General features: G+C 31.0%; 1 protein-coding gene across 2 annotated transcripts in view; it reads left to right on the forward strand.

Moving 5' to 3' along the window:
* The window catches only part of LOC129971335 (probable phospholipid-transporting ATPase IM), a 393,392-nt gene that overhangs the window by 205,223 nt on the left and 166,320 nt on the right, over positions 1 to 21,849 (forward strand). For both annotated transcript variants that reach the window (XM_056084997.1, XM_056084996.1), the window contains one exon: positions 16,425 to 16,518. In XM_056084997.1, coding sequence (XP_055940972.1) covers positions 16,470 to 16,518 — 49 coding nt within the window. In that variant the 5' untranslated portion in view covers positions 16,425 to 16,469. The remainder of the gene's footprint in view (positions 1 to 16,424; positions 16,519 to 21,849) is intronic.

A 21,849-nucleotide genomic window follows, 5' to 3' on the forward strand; every position in this document is an offset into this window, starting at 1 on the left:
CTATTCTACCCAGGAAGCGCCGCCCCTAGTATCCTTAGTAATCTTTTTCCCGTATACAGCCTGTTATTTTCGCTACCCTGTTATTACTACTTGCTGTAATGGCTTATGATGTGTGATGCGCGTTTTTTTGTTTTTTCTCCATGTGCCAAAAATCTAAATATCGCTTTGTTAAATCTGGGTAATGTCGTCGCTCCAGTTTTTCGTGATTTTTGTATCCTTCGAATCATAGTACTCAGCTAACTATTTCAACGCTGAAAGAAATTTGCGATATGAAATAAATAAAGAAATTCATGATTCAGACTTAATATTTGTTATTTTCTTCTTTGCTAGCGAAAGTGTTGTAAAAGCGAGGGGGGGGGGTTGCGACGTGATTTGATGAAATATTCACATATTAGATCTTCCTGAGTGTTGAAAAAAAAATTGGAATGAAATTTATCTGCATGTGATCATTATAACTCAAAAATGGTACATACTAAACAAACGAAGGTTGATATGCAATCGTACCACAGAAACTGCAAGATATGTTTAATCTCAAGTAAAATCTGCTTGGTCTTTGGTGTTGGAATATAATAAATCAAGCTACATAAGTTATAAGCTACATAAAATTTGATGCTAATCAGAATTGTTGGTCTTTATCAAATTTTGTATCAAATCGGCTAACGGATTGTTTGTTTGCTTATTAATTCATGCATGTATGTCAGTGCTATAAATTTAAAATTCAGGTAGATAGGTAAATGAAAATTTTATTAGAAATCTTAACCTCTAAATTATGGATCTGATCAAAGGGACCTACATCAATTACAGTTTTAGTGTTAGAACTTCGTACTTAATCCTTCTTTGCTTGATTTTTTTTTTTTTTTTTTTTTGTGAAATAAATCAGGGTGAAGTAATCCATGCTCTAGATTAAAGGAAAACTGTTTTTTAAAAAATTCCTATTATAAATATATAATATAAAAAATTCAAAAACGGTGTGATGGAAATATCTATCATCATGCAAATTTACAGGTTAAGCTCAGCACACAATCTTCAATGCCCCTCTCCTCTTCTGCAATGCCTCTCTCCTCTAAATCTAATTCAATGCTAATCTCCTCTAAATAAATCCCTTTAAATTTCTTCCCTCATTATCGCTTTTATTACCAAAAAAAATAATCTCAGATTAGTTATAAAAAAATATTCAAGAAAAATATTCACGCTTCTTCCAACCACAACAAACAGCGGAATGACAAACTCAAATCCGCTATAGTGATTGGGATATATATATATATATATAGCTGATTTCCTTATTACACACTAGTCGTGATAATAGTTGCCAGCAACAACCAATTTATTATACACCTGTTTTGTCTCTCAGGGGGTCACCACGAAATGAGGATGAGATGCTTCCGGCATGGTGGTTGGTTCTTGCCACCCTGGAGGGTACACAAATAGGTGGGGGATCTGACTCCTCCCATCGATGACGGGACGTACTTCCTTCGGGGAAAGTTGTACCGTGACCGGTGATGGCCCTTAGGACTTCTTTCGCAGGGGCATGGAGAGGTGTTAAGGTGTTAAGGCCCTTAGGACTCAACCACAGTTCCCGCCAGTGTTGCTGTTGCGGCGGTTCGGTCATTCAGCCTTATGATTTAAATCCGTGTGCCTTCGTGGCTGGTCGGAGAGTCAGTTGGTTGACTTACATCTGTTTCGAATGCAATTTTTTCTTCATTATATGTGATGATGAAAATTTCCGTCATCAGGCAGAGAAGGGTTAATTTATCTGGTTTGGAACGATTTTAAATCATCACATATTTGCGGATAGACCGATCAATATTACCCATCTGTAATTCTAGTGATAAAAGAATATGCTTAATTGCAATGATCCAGCTTAATGTGTTTTTCATTCTTCTAAAATCTAACAGACATTTAAAATATTAGTATCTCATACAAAATTCAATTCGTCTAAATTTTGATTTTGGTCTTTTAGAGATGAAATTGTTATAATGAATTAAAATATGCTGACTTTTTCCTGATTATAATAACTATATGTTCGTATTCCCTGTACGAGAAAGTTAGAACAATAATTATTTTATTCATTTACATACTGTATCAAAAGTGTTATCTTCCCCTTATCAGAACGGAATGTTGGCAGATACCACAGGTGTTTCGAATGCAATATGCCATTAATTCACATACTAAGCGCTACTCACTGTACTGACTGACTAATTCAGCCGATAGCTATGCCTGACATGCCATCTGTTATCATGATGGATGTTACAGATATTCTAATCACGTCTTTAGTGTCTCTTGCTTGTGATTTGTTACGAAAGATGTATCTGTTTGTAGAGTAACGGTTTTCTATTGGAAATTTAGTAGAAATATTAAAATCTCTTATTCATTCATCACTCAGAAGGCATGCGTTAAATTTTTAGGCGTGTTTATGATTAAATTCTAAAATTAGAAAACGCTGTTCTCAAATGTTTAATTTGATTTGGAAAGAAACCTGTTTATATAGTTCTTGAATATTTATAAAAAATATATTTAAAATATTAAAATTGTTACAAAAAAGACCAATTAATTGAATTATAAGTAAGTAAATATATATAATAATATTAAGTACTATAAGTAAGAATTATAAGTATAGGTATAATAATGATATATTAAAAATTCTCAAATAATTACAAAAAAATCGAAGAAAGATCAATTGATTGAATTATAAGTAGTAAATGTATTTAATAATATTAAATATTATAAGTAAGAATATAAGTATTATAAGTAAAAATTATAAATACAAGCAGTATTAATAATGATATATTAAAAACATTCAAATGATTCCAAAAAAAAATCAAAGATTAATTAATTGAATTATATCTAAGTATATATGATAATATCAAGTATTATAAATAAGAATACAAGCATTATAAGTACAGGCACTAATAATAATAATATATTAAAAATGTTCAAATAATTACTAAAAAATCAAAGAAAGATAAATTAATTCAATTATAAACATTTTAATTTAAATTAATATAGAGATAAATATGATAAAATTAATTTTAAATGGATTTTTTAGAACGAATTTCTGCAAGGAAATTTGAAATAAATTTTGGATTTTAAACTAATACGTCAAAATACAAAATTTCTGTAAAAACTACAAAAAAGGGGGTAAAAGGAAAAAAAAAAAAATCAGGTGAATTGGGAAATTCTAAAGCCTTTATTACAGAAGAAATAAAGAAGGGCCATTGTTAATAGGTGAATACCAATATCTTTGTGAATATCACATATCTTTGTGAATCTGTGGAGGCCGTTAAGGGATTCAGTATAATGTCCGAATTAATGTAGCAGTTATTTATTTACAGGTTACTTTATGTACAGACAATTTACATTCAAAAATTTAAAATAATTTTAAGATATCTATATAAGAGTATGGATCAAATCATGCAGCACATGCCACCGCTAGATTTGAACTGAGTCAAAGCGCAAGAAGACATCGGTGCTGTCTCGACGTCATCCGTCAGTTATGGTTAGTGTTACAAGAGCAGCTACAAATCAGAAAGACTGATATATTTTTTTAATTATTCATATTTTGCGGTTCACCTATCTTTTAAATGAATGATAATAGGAAATGCTGTAAAATTAAGCATCAGCAAATTTATAATATTGGAAAACCGATTTTTTGATTACCTCAGCTTTATTTCTTACTAGCCGCCTTTGGCGACCGGCCGGTTCGCCAATCTTAATGTTCGTTTAAGTTTTAATAATTAAATAGGTTGAACCGGAATACTCCGGTCGCACCATTAAATATTTTACGCGATTCCAACTTTAATAGATTCTTCAGCAAAATATTTTAAAACTTCAAATTTTGATAGTCATATAATTCACTCATAATATTATAAAGGCCTTCAGTCATAGCGTATATGCATCTCTCTAATTTTCTGTTACCCCTCGTAGAAATTATGCTTTAAATTAAAGTGTAAATGATTAATCTGCAATTAATATAATAATATTTTTTTACAGAAACAAAGCATTTTTTTTAATAATATGATTACTGATAATAGAGTCACTGAGCGTTTAAACTTTATGGGCACTAAAGAATATCTTTCTTAATTTATATAATATCTCAAGAATTTGTCAACAAAAATTTCTCAGATTCATCATGAAAAGATCGATTCATTAACAATGTTTCATTTTAAATGCATCAAACACTAAGAAAATAAAATGAATCGTTTAAAATAATCGGTCGAAAACAGGTTTAAAAAAACTACCTAAAAAATGATGTACTTAAAACTATAAGCATATACAAAAATATATATAACTAACATAAATACAATTTACTTACAAAAGCATGCAACTAACCTAAAATTAATTTAAATCATCCGTTGGTTGTCATGGCAACAATCAGAACATAATGTGCATGCGTGAATTTTCTTCGCCACTTACGGTAACGCAAACGCGTGAATTTTTCTACGTCAATTGGGGTAACGCTATGCAGATTATACATTTTTAATTTCCTTTATTCTGTGTTATTTAATTCAAAAGTACTTCAGAATGAATCTGAAACATGGATTAATTAACAATGTTTCATTTTAAATGCATAAAACATTAAGGAAATAAACAGAATCGTTTGAAATAATCCGCCGAAAAATGTTAACCCTAGCCTCATTACTGTTGGGAGAAAAAAATATATAAAATAAAGCCTTACTCATTTGGCGGTGAGGAAAATGGAAGATTTTTTTTGGCGGAAAAGTTGGCGGTGGGGAAAATGGAAGATTGTTTTGGCGGGAAAGTTAGTTTTTAATTAATAATTAAAATTCTAATTAAAATTTCAAAAAAAGGGACCCCAGATGCACATTCCCGACCTCTAAGGTATACATGTACCAAATTTGATAGCTGTAGGTCAAATGACCTGGCCTGTAGAGCGCCAACACACACACACACACACACACACACACACACACACACATTGAACTTTATTATAAAAACATCAAAAACTAATAAATCTTTATTGTTTTTTGAATTTAGTATTGCTTATAAACATTTGGCTCCATTGTAATAACTAGTGAAAATTTAGAGAGAAAAAAATCATAGACAAAAGTATTAAATTTTTTATGGATACTTTGTCAAAATCTTTTATCAAGGATTTAGTGACCTAATAACCTACCAGCTGTTGAAGGTCGGATGAAATTTTTATAGCGTTCTTTTTTTTTTTTTTTTTTTTTTTTTGTGATGGTCTGCCATTTATAATACTATATACGTATGCTATTTCTCACGTTACCTTGGGATTTTTTTTACATCTAAATTATTTTCGGATTTGGGAGAATTTGTAATATTTCAGTGCATCAAAATCATTTGTTTAAGTTATTTATAAATATAATAACATTAAATAAAATGTGAGATCATTTTGCCTTATATTTTGACTTCCTTTTCTTACCTGCCCCCCCCCTCTTTCCTTGATATTTGTTTCTATGTGACTAAGTTTGGAAGCATAACGTCATGGTTGCAAATAAATCACAAACTGACCACTGAATGACCGGACCGGCGCGACAGCAACACGGGCTGAAACTGTGATTGAATCCTAAGGGTTATCACTGGCCACGGTACAACGCTTCCCTATGGAAGAACGTCCCGCCATCGATGGGAAGTGCCAAACTCCCACCTTTTCTTGTTCCCACAAGGCTGATGAGAATCAACCACCATGCCAGAAGCTTCTCATCCTCAATTATGAGATGCCCCCCGTGGGACAGATCTTTCAAATGAAATGAGAATATGTGGAATTGTTATAATGGTTGTGACTGGTTAAGCCCTAAGGTTTTCTCTGTTTTCTCTCTCTCTCTTAAGCCGCGCTCCAACGGCCTGTCGTTTTTACGGATGTGGTGGTAAATCTTCCAACTGACCTATTGTATAACCCTCCTTTCCTCTGGACATCGGTCGGAAGCCTCCCGAAAATTGATGGTAAAAGGAATAGACATCAAAGAACCCTGGAAAACTACAAGAGAGGAAAGTGTGCCTGTCGCCAGGTGCGCACAGGTCGTTGGAACGGGGTTTTAGGGAATGTGAAATGAAATAGTATTCTTGTAATTTCTCTCAAATGTAAGCATCGGGGAATCAGATAACCATTAACGACATATATAGGTGTATGAACTTTCATTTAAGGTAAATATTGTAAAAACTAGTTGAGACCGGGGTAGCTTAGTCTTAAGGCCTCGGCTTTGGAACTGGAGGGTTTCTGGTTCGAGACCCTATTCCACCGAAGAACCGTCGTGTCAGCGGATCTGGTGGACATTAAATTCGTCGGAGCCAAATGCACTCCCGCTGACGTGATGGGAAAGTTTGGAGAAGTGGTTGCCATCTCAGGTGTCGTCCTTGTCATCTGACTGCAGTTCAAAATAGCCCTAGTGTTGCTTTAAAACGGGACTTTAATATAATTAAACTAAACTAAAAATTAATTGAGTTTTGAAGCTCGATGTTTTTGGTTTTCTAATTATATTAAATATATGGATGTTTTTTAACAGCAATGGCATCTCACAGTATATGTTATTATTTTTTTTTTCAATTACTAGTGTTGATTGAAGCATGTTCACTACATCCATTGAAGCATATCCTCATTTAAGCATAGCCATTACAAAGAGAGGCAGATTGATCGTGGTTTGTCCCGATCTTGTTAATAGAATTCCTCAACGCATCAGAGAAAAAAGAAACGGCGCATAAAAAAAAGAGAGAGAAATTTTTATAGAAGAATGCTGCTATCCGCCTGCAGCCATCAGCTGTTCGCCCGTGATATTAATAGCACTCATTTAATAATTTCAACCAATTTTGATGCACTATATCTTAAAACACTTGATGAGCATTTTAAAACTATATTTGCATAATAAGCGTACACTATTCTGATTGATAAACTATGCATGTAAAATGACGAAATCGATTCAGCTATTGAACTGAGGACTGTGTCAAGATCTCTTTTTCGAAATATCTCGGATATGGACGACGAAGGAGGATATATCACTATTAATGACGTATCTTACCATCAAGAACTTTAAAACGAAATAAAAATTAATGAAATCGGTGCAGTAGTTTAGCTGGTGAATGTCGTAGAATTTGATGGTGGGGAATTTGCATTGTTTCTAGTATTTCCTTAAAAAGGGGGTTGGGTTAGAGAATAGACAAGCATGGAAGATGTGTTTTAAGATCAGGTCATGAGCTATCATATGAAATGAGAATCCGTGGAATCGTTACAATCGTTGTCGCTGGGTAAGCCATACCATCGTTTTTTTTAAATACAGAATGTGCAATAAATTAGTATTTTTGTAATTTCTCTCGAAAGTAAGAATCTGGAAATCATATAGCAAATAACATCATATCTTGGTCAATGAGCTTTCATATAAAGCAAAGACTGTAAAAATTAATTAAAATGAGGTACTCATTTTGATTTTCCTAATTTTTTTTTAATATAACGATGCGTTTTATTAACGGTGTGTTACACTTAATTCTTTTTATTTCAATTTATACCGCTGATCGTAGTATAAATTGAAACATATCCAATACATCTATTGAAACGTATTCTGATTTGAGGCCCTCTAGTGTGGTGTGGAAGTTTGGTGTTGGGGGAAGTTCAGGTGTCGTTCTCATCATCCGACAGCGGTTGAAGATTACGAGTTCCGTCCCAAAATAGTTTAAAGTAGCCCTAAAGCTACTTTAAAACGGGACGTCAATATAAATAAACTAAACCTGATTTAAGCACATCCACTACAGAGAGAGCTGATTTATCGTGGTTAGTCTCTGTCTTTTAGCAGAATTCCTAAATGCATCAGAGAAAAAGGAGACGGTACATAAAAAAAAGAAAGAAAATAAATCTTTCCGATTTTGTGCAATTGGTTTTTGACTTTTTTCCGCCGTCCGAGTACTAAGTGTCGCGAGTAAAATTTACTGCCGGTGGCGCACTGCCCAAAGGGATTTATTCACCTGAGCCGTCGGCCTTGATAGGATTCTAGCGTTTCTGTGGCATCGATTTTTTATGGGTCCCGACTTCAGATTTGACAAGTTGAGGTACTCATCGCCGAAAGCGAAATCGATTCTTTCGGATTTTCGTTGAATATGATTTCGCTTGTTGAGCTTTCTTTCATAGCTGGTTTGTTTGTTCACTTCTGATACTGCATTGTTGATGCAACGAGAAAAAAAAAATACATTTTTCGTTTTTTTCTTCTTTCAAATGCGCCTTAAAATATGATGCCATCACCCCCCAACAAAAGCAAACTTCTTTGCTAAAACCGATTTGCAATTCAACTTGGGAATAGGTAATATTTTTTGTCTAGCTTGCTTGTGATAAAGGTGGTTTAAAAGAATTTTATCTTAAAAAAGGGTTAGAGATATATCCCGTTATTAGCATAGGAAGAAGAAGAAGAAGTTGAGACAGATGTATAAATATGGATTTCTTAAATTGGAACTATATTCAGAAATAAACGTTACTGGCCGAACTTTTTAATCTCTTACCTATATCAGAATAAATTCTTTTATAGAAAGTTTTAGAAAAAAAAAAAAGTGAATTTTTGTTTTATTTTTAGAGCTTATTTGAAAAGGGAAATATTTTGATATCATCTTTATTACTTTCTCGTATACGAAATATAGAGAAAGTGTATTGTAATTGGTCAAAAAATCTAATTTAAACTTAATTAATTTCCAATGTTTTGTCTTAAATTAGCTCATATTAACTTCATTCTAAAATATTTTCTTATTTCCTGATCCCATTCCACTTTTTCTATTTAATGAATGCAACAAAAGCTCTGTGAAAATGCTTTAGCGGTTCCCACACTCCGAGTGAAGGGATAAAATACTGTTCAGCTAAGCATATTCTTTTGAAACATCCCTATGATTCCCTTACTTGTGATTGACACGTGTTAGAAATCCCTATTAAAATATCACAATATATATTCACAGGGATAAAATTTTCATCAGCTTTTCCTCATGTCGTATTGTTTCGTTCTGTGTTCTCGTCGCTTCTGCTTGTGCAAAAAAATCATTCTCTCGGAACGGAAATAAAACGAAGTTAAAAAAATCGAAAGTCTGTCCATTGTCTTCGAAACTGCCTTCTGCTTCAAAAATTATATGCTTACATATATGTAATGATATTTTAATTTCTTAATTTCAATTTAATTAATTTCCAAGATTTTATCTTAATTTAGCCCATAGTAAGTTGATTCTCTTATTTCTTAATCCGATTCCACTTTCTCTACTTAATTAATTCAGGAGAGACTTTAGAAAATTGCTGAATCGGCTAAACGCCGACACATTCTCACGGTCCGCTTGGAGGAATAGGAAAATGTCCAGTAAGCACATTTTTTTAAAAAATATCCCTTTGTTTCCCTTACATGTGATTGACATGCATCAGAAATCCCCATCAGAATCTACCCATAAATATGATCTCTTGAAAATACCACACACATAAAAATTTTAATGTTGACCTTGGCCGTCAAGGTCAAAACAGTTTTGTTAGATCGGATCTCATTTTATCTCAAAATGAAAACATCTCATACTGCATTGCAGTTTTAATATCTCATACGATCTGTCTCATCAAACAAATGTCTTCAACAAGAATTTCCACATCACGATTTCATCCGACCAGAATGAAAAATATCCATTTATGTTGTCTCCATGCATTTTAATGATGTGGCCGTGATGAGACAGCACATTCCGCCTGATGGTTATGGCTGCGACAACAGCCAGAGTTTGCTTACATCCATCACGTTTCTTGATTATCGGATTTTTGGAAGATTTCTTGCTCAGGTTTCGTAAAAAGGAAGCGTAGATAAGCTTGTTGGGATGGAAAATTGAGTTTTCAGTTTTGGGGAATTACTGTTTGAGCAGATAAGCAACAAATATCCGGTCGTGTGCTTGTTTTCCCAAGAAATGAACAGTCACGGAAAGACGATATCTTCTTGTTTGATAAGTTGGTATTTGATGTGTTTTTCTAAGTTTTGATCCTAAATAATTTTATTTCGTGAATGTAGAATTTTGTTGCGTCGTTACCATGACAATGGGATTTTACAACTTTTATTACTTTAGTGCCTTCATTATTGCAGTATGTATTGAAAGATTTTTATTACCGATTTTTTTAACGATACCGATTTTTATTTACTTGACTTTAAACTGTAGAAAATTATAGGACACTAGGAGAACCTGGAAAACCGGAAAGACGCAGGAAATTTAAAAATTGACTAAAAAAAAAAAACTGGGAAAAAATCAGGGAAATTTGAAAGAATAAAAGATCTCTAAAGATTGCAAGAATTAAAAGATCGCAATCATCGCTTGCAAAAATGGTGCAATACCATTCACGATTGTGTAATGCGGAAACTCGCACCTTTTCTATTCTCTCCCTTTTTTTCTTCTGTATAGATGACAATTGATCTTTACCCATAAGATTCCCGAACCTTTTTTTTTTCTTTCAGATTTGAGTGGCAACCTTTGGTTAATAATGATATTTCCCTAAATGAAATTTTCTACAGCTTTTAATTATGTGATGATTAAAAATTTAATTATTCCTTTAATTTGTTTAGCGCATTTTAAACCTTTAAGATATCTTGGATTTTTGTCTTTAATCAAGTAGTAAATGTTTCAGCAAAGTGAAGAATAAATATGCACTTGGCGATATACATAATTTTAAGGCGCAGTCCAGGTTTTTGCGCCATAAAATACCAAGTAAAATCACAAATTAGTTTTCATAATAAAAGATATTAATTTATTAACAATGCTTTGTATGCCAAACACGTGCACTAATATATATATATTTTTTTATACTCAAAATCAAAATCAAGTCATTTACCCTTTAGGAATAAAAAAAAGATAAGGAAAAGAATATTGAACTTTCCATTTGGATCATCTTTGAACCAAGATCACAAACTTTGAAGACAGAATTTGAACGACTACTTATCATTTGAGAATTTAGTCAAAATTTTAACAAATTTAAACAACCCTCTTGTAAGTTAAAATATTCCCCTTTTTTTGAATAATATTGAAATACTCATAGCATTGAAAAAGCCTAAATTATTATCTACCTAGTTGCATGATGCCGTAATTCTATTTGCCATGTTTGCTGTTAAAATGTTTGAAGTGCTTTTATTTCCTACTTTTGTTTCCTTTAATTTTGGTTTACTTATTATGGATTTAATTGAATACTTTTTTTTTCTGTTATTACTGCATTTGTGCAGAGTTATATATATCGTTTGTAAATGAATTTAAATCGTTTGTAAATGAATTTTAAATATATCGTTTGTAAATGAATTTTAAATATATCGTTTGTAAATGAATTTTAAATATATCGTTTGTAAATGAATTTAAATCGTTTGTAAATGAATTTTAAATATATCTTTTGTAAATGAATTTTAAATATATCGTTTGTAAATGAATTTACAAAAAAAAAAGAAAAAAAAATGGGGGGAAAATTGTTTTGGATAATGTCATGAAAATAAATTGCTGATTTATTTGCTATAAATAATTTGCCAATAAATTGTTAATAAATAATTTACGCATTATTTGCTAATAAATTGTTTGGATAATTTAATCTATTGGTTACTATTCAAGCATCTGTTAACATCTGTGATATAGTTCCAAAAGTAAAGTTCTTTTGCATTGATTTGAAATATTTCTTTAAAATTCATCAGATAAAAAAGTGAAATTGAATTCCTCTGTTATTTACCTGCGCTTTATTTTTCGATATGTGATTTCATTCCAAAATGGTTTGCAATCGAAAAGTATCGCGGGATTCGCTTATAATTTGCAAGTTAAATAACTACGAGGTTTGGTACGCACAGTAGTCGATTTTGTAAAGTATCTTCTCCCAGTAGCTTGTCTAAATTTAGCTCGAGCTGACTCGAGTTTAAAAATAGCTCGCTCGCGCGCCTCGCAAGCTTCTGTTCACGTATTTCTCTCTGAATGTGTTAAGAGCGGATCTGTTATTGGGGGTGGAGGGTCTTCAAAGCAAACAGTAAACAATCCTCGCAGTAAACACAGGGAAGAAAACTTGCGAAACGGCAGTTACCAGCAATTTTCTTTTGAATGCTTGCAAAAGATAGGGGAGCACTTCCATTCAAAATAGCGTATTCACGGGCATCGGTTTTTTTTTTTTTTTTTGTTTCGGTGTTTTGAAATGTTTACAAATTCTCTCATATTTCAAAATATTTGCATAGATTTACTGTCTTCTCCACTTCTTACAGAATAATAAAAATCTATAGTCTTAAAAAAAAATGGCAATCTTTTAAATATTCCGTATTTTAAATCATGCAGTCTGGCACCACAGTTATGCATTGTATTTAGTGATATTTTTTCTTGCAATTCAATTTTTTGCCTGTGAATGTTTTTCTTTTTGCCTTTTCTAAATGAAAGCAACTCAATACTTCGAATTTTTGTTTTGTCGGATTGTAGCTATTTGAATGCCTCATTGAACCCTTTCTTTTGAGCGGCATGTGATTCCTTTATAAAATAAACGTTCAAAATCTAAAAGAATTAATGTAACATTCTTTTAGTTGATTATTTTTACTTTTTCGTATTCCAAGTATATAAAGAGAAAGCACTGTAATCTCGAAATTATCCAGATTTTAGACCTGTCTGAATCCGAATTTTTTTTTTTTTTTGTGGGCGGGGGCATTCTGTTTGTCTGTAAACACATTAATCGAAAAATCGTTGAACTTGACTGATGAAATTTGGTATATAGTCTTTATTCCAGATTTTTAGATTTCTGTATAATTTTTATAGAAATAAATTTATAAAAGAAGTTTGGCTATCGATAATTACAAACCAAGGAGAGCTACATGAATCAAATTGGTGCACAGATTTAACATCTAAAATGTACATCTTTATCAAATTTGGCACCAAGTCCATCAAGGGGCCTCTCGATCTGTATTTTCACACGCATATAAATGAGATAAATCTAAAGCGGCGTTTCTACGACCTGTCCGCTTGCAGACGAGGCACGCGTTCACCCTTTGACCCTTACTTGTGATTTTCATGAGCCCTTTGATGCCTGTCCAATTTACCGACAAATTGTCGGTAAATTGCACAGGCATCAAAGAACCCAAGAAAACCGCAAGAGAGGAAAAACGGGAAATCTTGCCTCATCTGCAGGCGGACAGGTCGTAGAAACACCGCTTAAAACGGAATGATTTAGATATATGAAATTTAGTATGTAAAATTTTTTATCAGTTTCCTATTTCGGTATCAAATTTTAGTTCTAATCAGTAGTTAGAAAGGCCTACAGAATACATTTGGTTTTCTTATACTTCTGTATTAACCACATCCCAACAATTAATCTCCGAAGATCCTATATTAATGCGCTCCTTCGTTCTATTGCTCACCCGATGCCTTTCAATGAATATTACAAAAGTGTATTGGAGAGTACGCGAGAGTGTTTCGGTTAAACCACTCCCTCTGGTTTTAATTTTGCTTTTCAAAATTCTTAATAACTGTTTGTATTTTGTTATAGCATTGAACTAAGTACTGCTGAATGTTCTGAGTCGTAAAAAGCCGTTCAATACATAGAAAAATATTTTTTGAAAGTTTTAATGAATATATAAATAACGCTTGAAATTGGATGGATTGTTACATTTGTGCATTCTATTTTAAATTCTTTTTTTAATTTGGGACAAATTTGTTGGGTATGGTAGAGGAATAGTCAAATATTCTGCAAATGCAAGTTATTTATGATGATTTTTTTAAAAGAAAATGCCAACTAACTATTGACATTTTAAATGATAAGATTTTATTTAACAGATAAGAAGTCTGATTTCTTTTTTTACCCAATGTTGTTGAAGAGATTAGGTTCGGTGAACATTCTCTTAAAGATTTTTGGTGTCGATTTTGGCCTCGCTTCGTTGTAAACGATCAAGAAAGACATTTATGGGCTGCTAGATCGCTGTCGGGCGCCGTCAGTAAAAGCCACAAATTGCAGTTATACTGTTATCGAAAACAGTAACAAAGTGCTTTTGTCGAACCGAGGCTGTAAACCCTGATCCAGTTGGTGTTAAGCCGAATGTACGACGACGGCTTTACCTACTCAAGCAGAAAGTTTTTTTTTTTTTTTTTCTTTCTTTCTTTCTTGGTATTTAGTGTCTATACCATTGTTGCTGCAATTTAACCTGAGGCAAACCACAAGTGTTGCGAGAATTCATTTCTAAGAAAAAGAAAACTCGCTTTTTCTAATTTGAGAGTCCTTGTTAGTTAATAAAAGGCTTGGCTTCTTTTTCCTGCAATAATCTATATGCTCTCATTTGTGTATAATTGCTGGATCATTCCTTGACAATACATTCTCATTTGCAGCTTGATAACTAAAATGCTGGCGAAGCCCAAAACTCTTTCATTTTTATAGAATCTAGAATATTTCCAATTTATTTAGAACTTAGAATTAGACCTTTAGATTAGCGCTTTTGTTTAAATTTGGAGTACGTGTTAATAAAGGCTTGGTTTGATTATTTTACTGTAATAATCTAAAAAATGTTTGCTCTCATTTTATATATACTGTTTCTGGAAACACTACTTTGATAATACATGTTCATTTGCAGCTTGATAATTGAAACGTTGGCCAAACCCAAAACTTCATTTTCTTTTTTTGTTTTTATAGAATCTGAAATATTCCCAATTTATTTAGACCATTAGAATTGGACCCTTTGATTTTTAATTTAATTTCTTCGCGGAAGTTTCATAAAAAAGGAAATAAAACTATTTATCTATAAATATGAGCTAAAGCGCACTATTTAGTATTAATTTTAAGTTCCCAATTTCCCACTTCTTGCTGTAATTTAATTTGTATAAGTAGGTAGGCAAGGCAGTTTTTGAGACAGAAAAAGATATTAACATAGCTATAAAATTGTAATGTATATGTGAAGTGGTATTTTTAACTAAAATAAAGTCTGAGAAATAATGATCTTTTCAACATGGAAAAAACATGGTTTGATAAAACAATGAATTAAATTTAATTTTTATTGCAACAATAGAAATATTGCTACAAATTCTATTTAAGAAATTAATTTATTAAAATTAAGAAGAAATTGCTCCGTAACTACATTTACATTATTAAAAATATATAAATTTTTTTTTTTAAAGATGATATGAAGTTAATTTTTGTCAGTGAGATTTTTTGAAATTATGGCATAAGGAAACCAACACTTCATTTAATTGCAACTTATTAAATTTTTAAAACATACTGCTGTGATGCACATATTCTTATCAATCAAGTATTAGTATCCAATTCGGTGTATATCTAAGCCAAACGGTATGTCCTTTTAAAATGCCAACAAACTCACAGGTATCCACATTTGCGTTTATAATTAGTTAGCTTGGCGAATTTGCAATTTTTATCAACATATGTACTTTCATTTGAAGTGAAGTCACAATTTTTCATCTCATCTTTAATATTGCTACATTATATGAAACAAATGTGAAACCCTAATAATATAAATTGCATGATGTAGCAATAATACATTATTGCCATTTATAATGAAATGTCTTCCTACTTGTTAACCCCATGGAATTTATGTATGCTAATAAAGGGCCTTAGATGAATTACTGCAACTCTAAATACTTAAATACTCTCTCTTATTTTCGTGCATATGCATCTAATTTTACATTAATGCTCAAAATGAGTTTTGGAACCTCGTTAAATGGCGCTTATATTGCTTTACGGAGATCATAAACACTACAGAATTAGAACATTCTGGAGGTATCTATTTGTCACTTATCTTCCGTTAGCATTTGTTACGGAACTCAAATTATCTTTATTTGTTACGGAACTTTTATCTTTATTAGAAGTGTTTGGTTGACAAAATTTGTTCAAGAAAAAGGATGCTCAACTTTAGAAACTAGTACATTTGAGTATTGAAGCAGTTTAATTTCTCTATATTTAAGTAAACTTTATTTGTTAAATGAACAGGTAGATGACTTGATACTCTTAATTTTTGTGACAGTATGTAAGTAGTAAAAAAAAAAGTATGCTATCTTATGTTTTCTTAATAGAAACTCAGAAGAATGCCAATTTCAAAAGGGAAAAAAGCTAATTTATTTACCAAGGGGCAAAGGAGATGCAGACTTATGCAAGATTCTTAAAAATATAATAGATAAAAAGCAATTATATAAAAAACTGAAAATATTATAAAATCAAAATATACTGGAGAGCTAAAGGCTTTTCATCATTTTTTTTCCTTTTGTCACTATATCATATGCTAAAACATTTTTTTATGATCTCACGAAACACGAAATTCCGCTTGATTTCGCTATTTCAAAAAGGTGTAAAAAATTCTCTTTCTCAGTATCATCAATGTGCTTTATATTTCTAATTTCGTTGAAACATATCGCTGATTGTTGAATGTTTTATTTTTTTTTTCCAATTTATGTTAACGGATACTAATGTATTATGTCGGATTTAATATTCATCATAGAATCTGATGTATGATTTTCTCTCTTTTTAATTGCAGGTAAGCACTGGGTGCGTGCATGCGATGTATGGCTGAGGAGGGACCATGGAGGCTGGCATCAAGCCCTGCTGCAGGGATGAAGCAGAGACCATTGGTGAGTGCTCTTATCACCCTTATCGTCTTTAAAATATAACTTACTGCGAATTTAAGAAGAATGTATTTTTTTGAAATGCTGCCATAATTGAAAAAGTGTCCGTTTTGTATCAAATGTTGCAATATTTTTTTTTTAAATAATCATCAAACATTAGATGAATTAACAGCTTTGAATGGGTCAAGTGAAGTTGTATCATTAAACTGAAGTTCCTCTGGGAGGGGGCACCTCGTGATTGAGGACGAGAAGCTTTGGGTATGGTGGTTCGTTCTCGCCACCCTTCAGGATATACGAAAGAGTGGGGGTGGCTACTTCTCATCGATGACGGGACATACTTCCGTAAGATAGAGTTGTACCGTGGCCGGTGATGACCCTTAGTACTAACCACAGTGTTGCTGTCGCGGCGGTCCGGTCATTCCAGTTTTCCGTGTGCCTTCAAGCGGGTTGGAGTGCTCAGTTTATGAGCAATTAAACTGAAGCTTAATTCTTGTAAAGCCGCGTTCCTGTAACCTGTCCGCCTGTAAACACGTAGCACGCGTTCTCCCCTTGACCCTCTCTTGCGGTTTTCTAGGTTGCTTTGTGCTTGTTCAGTTCACCGATAATTTGTCGGTAAACTAGACAGGCATCAAAGAACCCAAAGAAACCGCAAGAGAGGGGAAACATTGTAAAGCGTGCCAAATCTGAAGAATCGCGGGTCGTTGGAACACGGCTTGATGTGATAGAAAAATATATTCTTTTACTGACATTATAATTATTAGTAGCATATTTCTAAGATAATCATTCTTCTATTATAAGCTATTGTTTCTTTTTGATGATTTTATATTATTTTAAACAGCAAACCAGGTAAAATAGTGCTATTTGTGTTGTATAGTCTTATATTTATCATTTCTTTAGTATGTCGGGTTGCCAACTTAGTAAATAAATTAAAACAATCAATTTCAAAAATTATTCCATTCTAATAATCATCTGTTTTGGAAAAGATGTTATTTATTATTATTGTAGTTAGGAAAGTACTTTTGTAGGTACTATCTTATGATTAATTTTTCGGCTTAGTATAAAGTGTCTGATGTCACTTTAGAAATTCCTTTGTTATGCTCATAGAGTGAGCTTTTGTTGTTGTCATTTATTTCTTCACTGCAAACAGTTCTTCTGATGAAATCAAAACATACAATCGTATGAATAATATTATGGGCAGCGATTGTTGTCAGCCGCCTGGAAGTTGCGGAATGTTGGCGTGTGTCCGCGAGCAAAGGTCGAGTGATGAACGTCTTCCGCTTTTGTCACATTTCCGTTTTTAAGAGTGCTACGCCCAGAAGAAAGAAAAAGATTTTGTGTGACTCACCAATGAATGAATGTTGACGTACTTTATCTGCAGTAAAATTATTTGATTATGATTGTTCGGTTCTTCTCGTTTTTTTTTGTATGTCAGGATTTGACATTCGTATTGTAACTTTATTAATTAATGAAGATAACAAATTAATGTTAATTAATGAACTTTATTAATGAACAAATTAATGGTTAATTAATGAAGACAACAAATTAAAAAAAATGTGTTGAATATAATTTTTTTAAAGATTTTATTTTTTATATATTTAATTTGCCTTCTTTATTTTTTTAAATAATATTTCGTTAAACGAACTGGTATTCCATTTTATTGCGATAATTTTTTTTAATTAAGAAGTTATGATTAATTTTTAAATTAAGGAACATTTAATGGAATGTTCTTAAACCAAGTTCTTTAAGAGCATGCTGCTTTGTTTATATTCTTAGTTTCAACATTAATTTGATATTGTTTCCATTATTTTTTAATATATTTAATTTGCCTTCTTTATTTTTTAAATAATATTTCGTTAAACGAACTGGTATTCCATTTTATTGCGATAATTTTTTTTAATTAAGAAGTTATGATTAATTTTTAAATTAAGGAACATTTAATGGAATGTTCTTAAACCAAGTTCTTTAAGAACATGCTGCTTTGTTTATATTCTTAGTTTCAACATTAATTTGATATTGTTTCCATTATTTTTTAATATATTTAATTTGCCTTCTTTATTTTTTAAATAATATTTCGTTAAACGAACTGGTATTCCATTTTATTGCGATAATTTTTTTAATTAAGAAGTTATGATTAATTTTTAAATTAAGGAACATTTAATGGAATGTTCTTAAACCAAGTTCTTTAAGAACATGCTGCTTTGTTTATATTCTTAGTTTCAACATTAATTTGATATTGTTTCCATTATTTTTTAATTTATTTAATTTGCCTTCTTTATTTTTTAAATAATATTTCGTTAAACGAACTGGTATTCCATTTTATTGCGATAATTTTTTTTAATTAAGAAGTTATTATTAATTTTTAAATTAAGGAACATTTAATGGAATGTTCTTAAACCAAGTTCTTTAAGAACATGCTGCTTTGTTTATATTCTTAGTTTCAACATTAATTTGATATTGTTTCCATTAGAATTCTTTTTTATAATCGTCAATGAATTTAATGTATCGAATTTGAACTATGTATTTTTACATCATTATCGATGTAAAATTTTTACTTTTTTTTTTTTTTTTTTTTTTTTTTGTGCTATGAAATTTACTTTTTTTGGTTTTGCTGCTATTCTGAAAGCTTGGAAGTATTGTTTTGTATATTCTAATTATTAGATATTTTCAATTAACGAAAGGAAGGTAGTGATAACATTTTCTTAAGTGTATACTTAAGATTATTTATAGTTCTTATTTATTTATAGCTTTTAAAGCTATTATTAAATTATTTATACAAAATTATCCATCATTTAGCATTTATAAAATTTTGAAAAGTTATTTTTTTTAATTCTATTTTAAATATTTACGCTTTTTTTTTTTTTCAGATGCTTTTTCTCTTTTTAAATTATGTTTAATTTCTGAAATTTATAATTAGCGTAATGTTACCTTTATTACTTATAATAAATAATTATAAGAAAATTCAACGTTAATATTTGATACAACTATTTTAAATCAAAATTCTTTTGATAAAATCAGTGACTATTTAAAGTGGCAGCACCTTAGTAATAAGGTGGTATACCGCTATGCTAATTCTAAATAATGATACTTATGTGTTTTGAAATAACTACAGTTTTATTCCGCTTTTACACTTTTTAAAAGACCAGAGAACATTTTTGTAGATGCCAGAAAATATAAGCTCCGAGTAAACATTTAACATATGTTTATAAGTCTCAGAAAAAGAAGGAAGTAACGTTCCACAAGTGCTCATTATTAACATTAATTATATCTCGTTCTTTTCCCACATCTTACCTCAAATAAATATCCAATGCAAATGAGCCAATAATTCTACTCTTATCCAAGGAATAAGTGAAGATGAAATGTTGTGAAGTATATCCTTTTAATTTGATTCTTTCTTAGTAATGGTATGAAGTTATCTGAGGTACGATTAATGTTCTTTCACGTCGTGAAACATTTAAAGTTTATTAACTAGTAATATATCATATTGTTATGAATTTGATGTGGCAGCTCTCATATTTTGAATGGATGAAACCTAATAAACATCTATTTATTATATGTTTAGCATGGGCATTTATAATATTCTAGCTGGCATGTATATATATATTATAACGCACTTAAAACTTGATATATCGATATATTAATCGTTCGATAGATTCTTCAATAATAACTTAAATGATGCCAGTTCTAAAATATTAAATGAAATAAAAATAATCTAGATATTCAGTTCCCTCTTTTAAGAAGAACGCAATGATGATAACCGTACCTTTATTCGATACTAACACACAATTGCAACTTCTTATGGAAAAATAGATTTCTGCTTACATTTATTATTCCTATTTCCACCATTATCTTTTCATGTTAATAAAGATTATTGGAATTTATGTCACCCATTCTGCCATATATCTTCGAGCGCCATAACGCCGCAGGGACTCGAAACGTATTTAGTTTGTTATGCCATTTAACTTCGATTTATCGTGACCCGAATTCCCTGGTTTAGTGTAAATGATGGGGAGCATAAAATTTCATTAAAGGTGACTTTTGGATTTGCATTATGGTCAAAAGCATTTTTGAAAGAACGAATGAAAAACATTGTAAACGATGGGATGTAAAATCATTATAATGCTGCATCACATTTTATTTTGTTCTCAACATTACTGGTCAATATTGTATTTAAGAATTATTATGTATTAAGAATTATTTCATGTATTTAAGAATTATTTCACGATGTTTTTATTCGATATAAAAACGTAAAGTATATGGATGATACAATCTTGCTGCTTGTTATTAGGTTATCATTGACTATATCATATATACACTTTAGCAACTAATTGGTGTATCTGAATTATTTTTTATATTTAATTTTAATGAAATTGTTTAGATATAACTTCATATCCATGATACAATAAAACTGGCAGACATAAAAGATATGTTACTTTAATTGTCTTATATATACTCTGTTCATTGTGTACACGAAAACCTTTCTAATGGAGACTAGTCCCATGACGTCATAGCTCTATTAAAAACTGAAATGTGCGATTCACCTGTCTTCGAAATTTTATAGTATTGTAACTTCATTTTTTTATTCATTTTATTAACTGCTCATATATTAAGTAGAATTCTTCTTGTTCAGTGTTCAAAAATGGAAATAAATCACACGATTAAATATTTGATGAAACAATTTAATCTAGTGTTGGAAATTTGGCAAACAAATATTTTTTTTTAAAGTTGCCAAAAATCAGGGAAAATTTACACGACTGTTAAGTTGATATCATTAAAAAGATACTTTTTAAAATTTTGAACTGATGTAAAATTCCTTTTTGTGCAATTATATTTCCTGAGATTATTATGTAAAAAAGTCCAACATTCAGCTTAAATTTTAATTAATCAAAATTTTAATTAAATTTTAAAAGAATCGCTTTGAGTTCCATATTTACATTCTTCAAATTTATACTTGTCACATTAAAGCTCGCGAAATTCTACCTCATACAAAAGATTCTTGAATGCTTGATTATCTTAATAGAACTAAACATTAATTAATCTCATCTTGGGCAAATGTATTCACTCTCACGTGTGATTTAAAACTAAAAGGAAGAGAGGAGTTAGAGCAAAGAAGTAATTTCCGTGTGATTTCTATAAATTTAATGTAACAAATAATGTCATCTTTATGAAATGTTCTGATCATAATTTCTCAAAGATATTAATTCATGCCATTACAATTTCATGCAATCATATCTTTATAATATTTAAAGAATTATCAATTTACTAAAAAGAATGCTAAGCTAATTTCACATGGCATGTCTACCAACAGAATTTGTCATTATGCGGTGAATATTTTAGTGA

This window comes from Argiope bruennichi, chromosome 6 (genome assembly GCF_947563725.1).
Source record: "Argiope bruennichi chromosome 6, qqArgBrue1.1, whole genome shotgun sequence".
Taxonomy (NCBI): domain Eukaryota; kingdom Metazoa; phylum Arthropoda; class Arachnida; order Araneae; family Araneidae; genus Argiope; species Argiope bruennichi.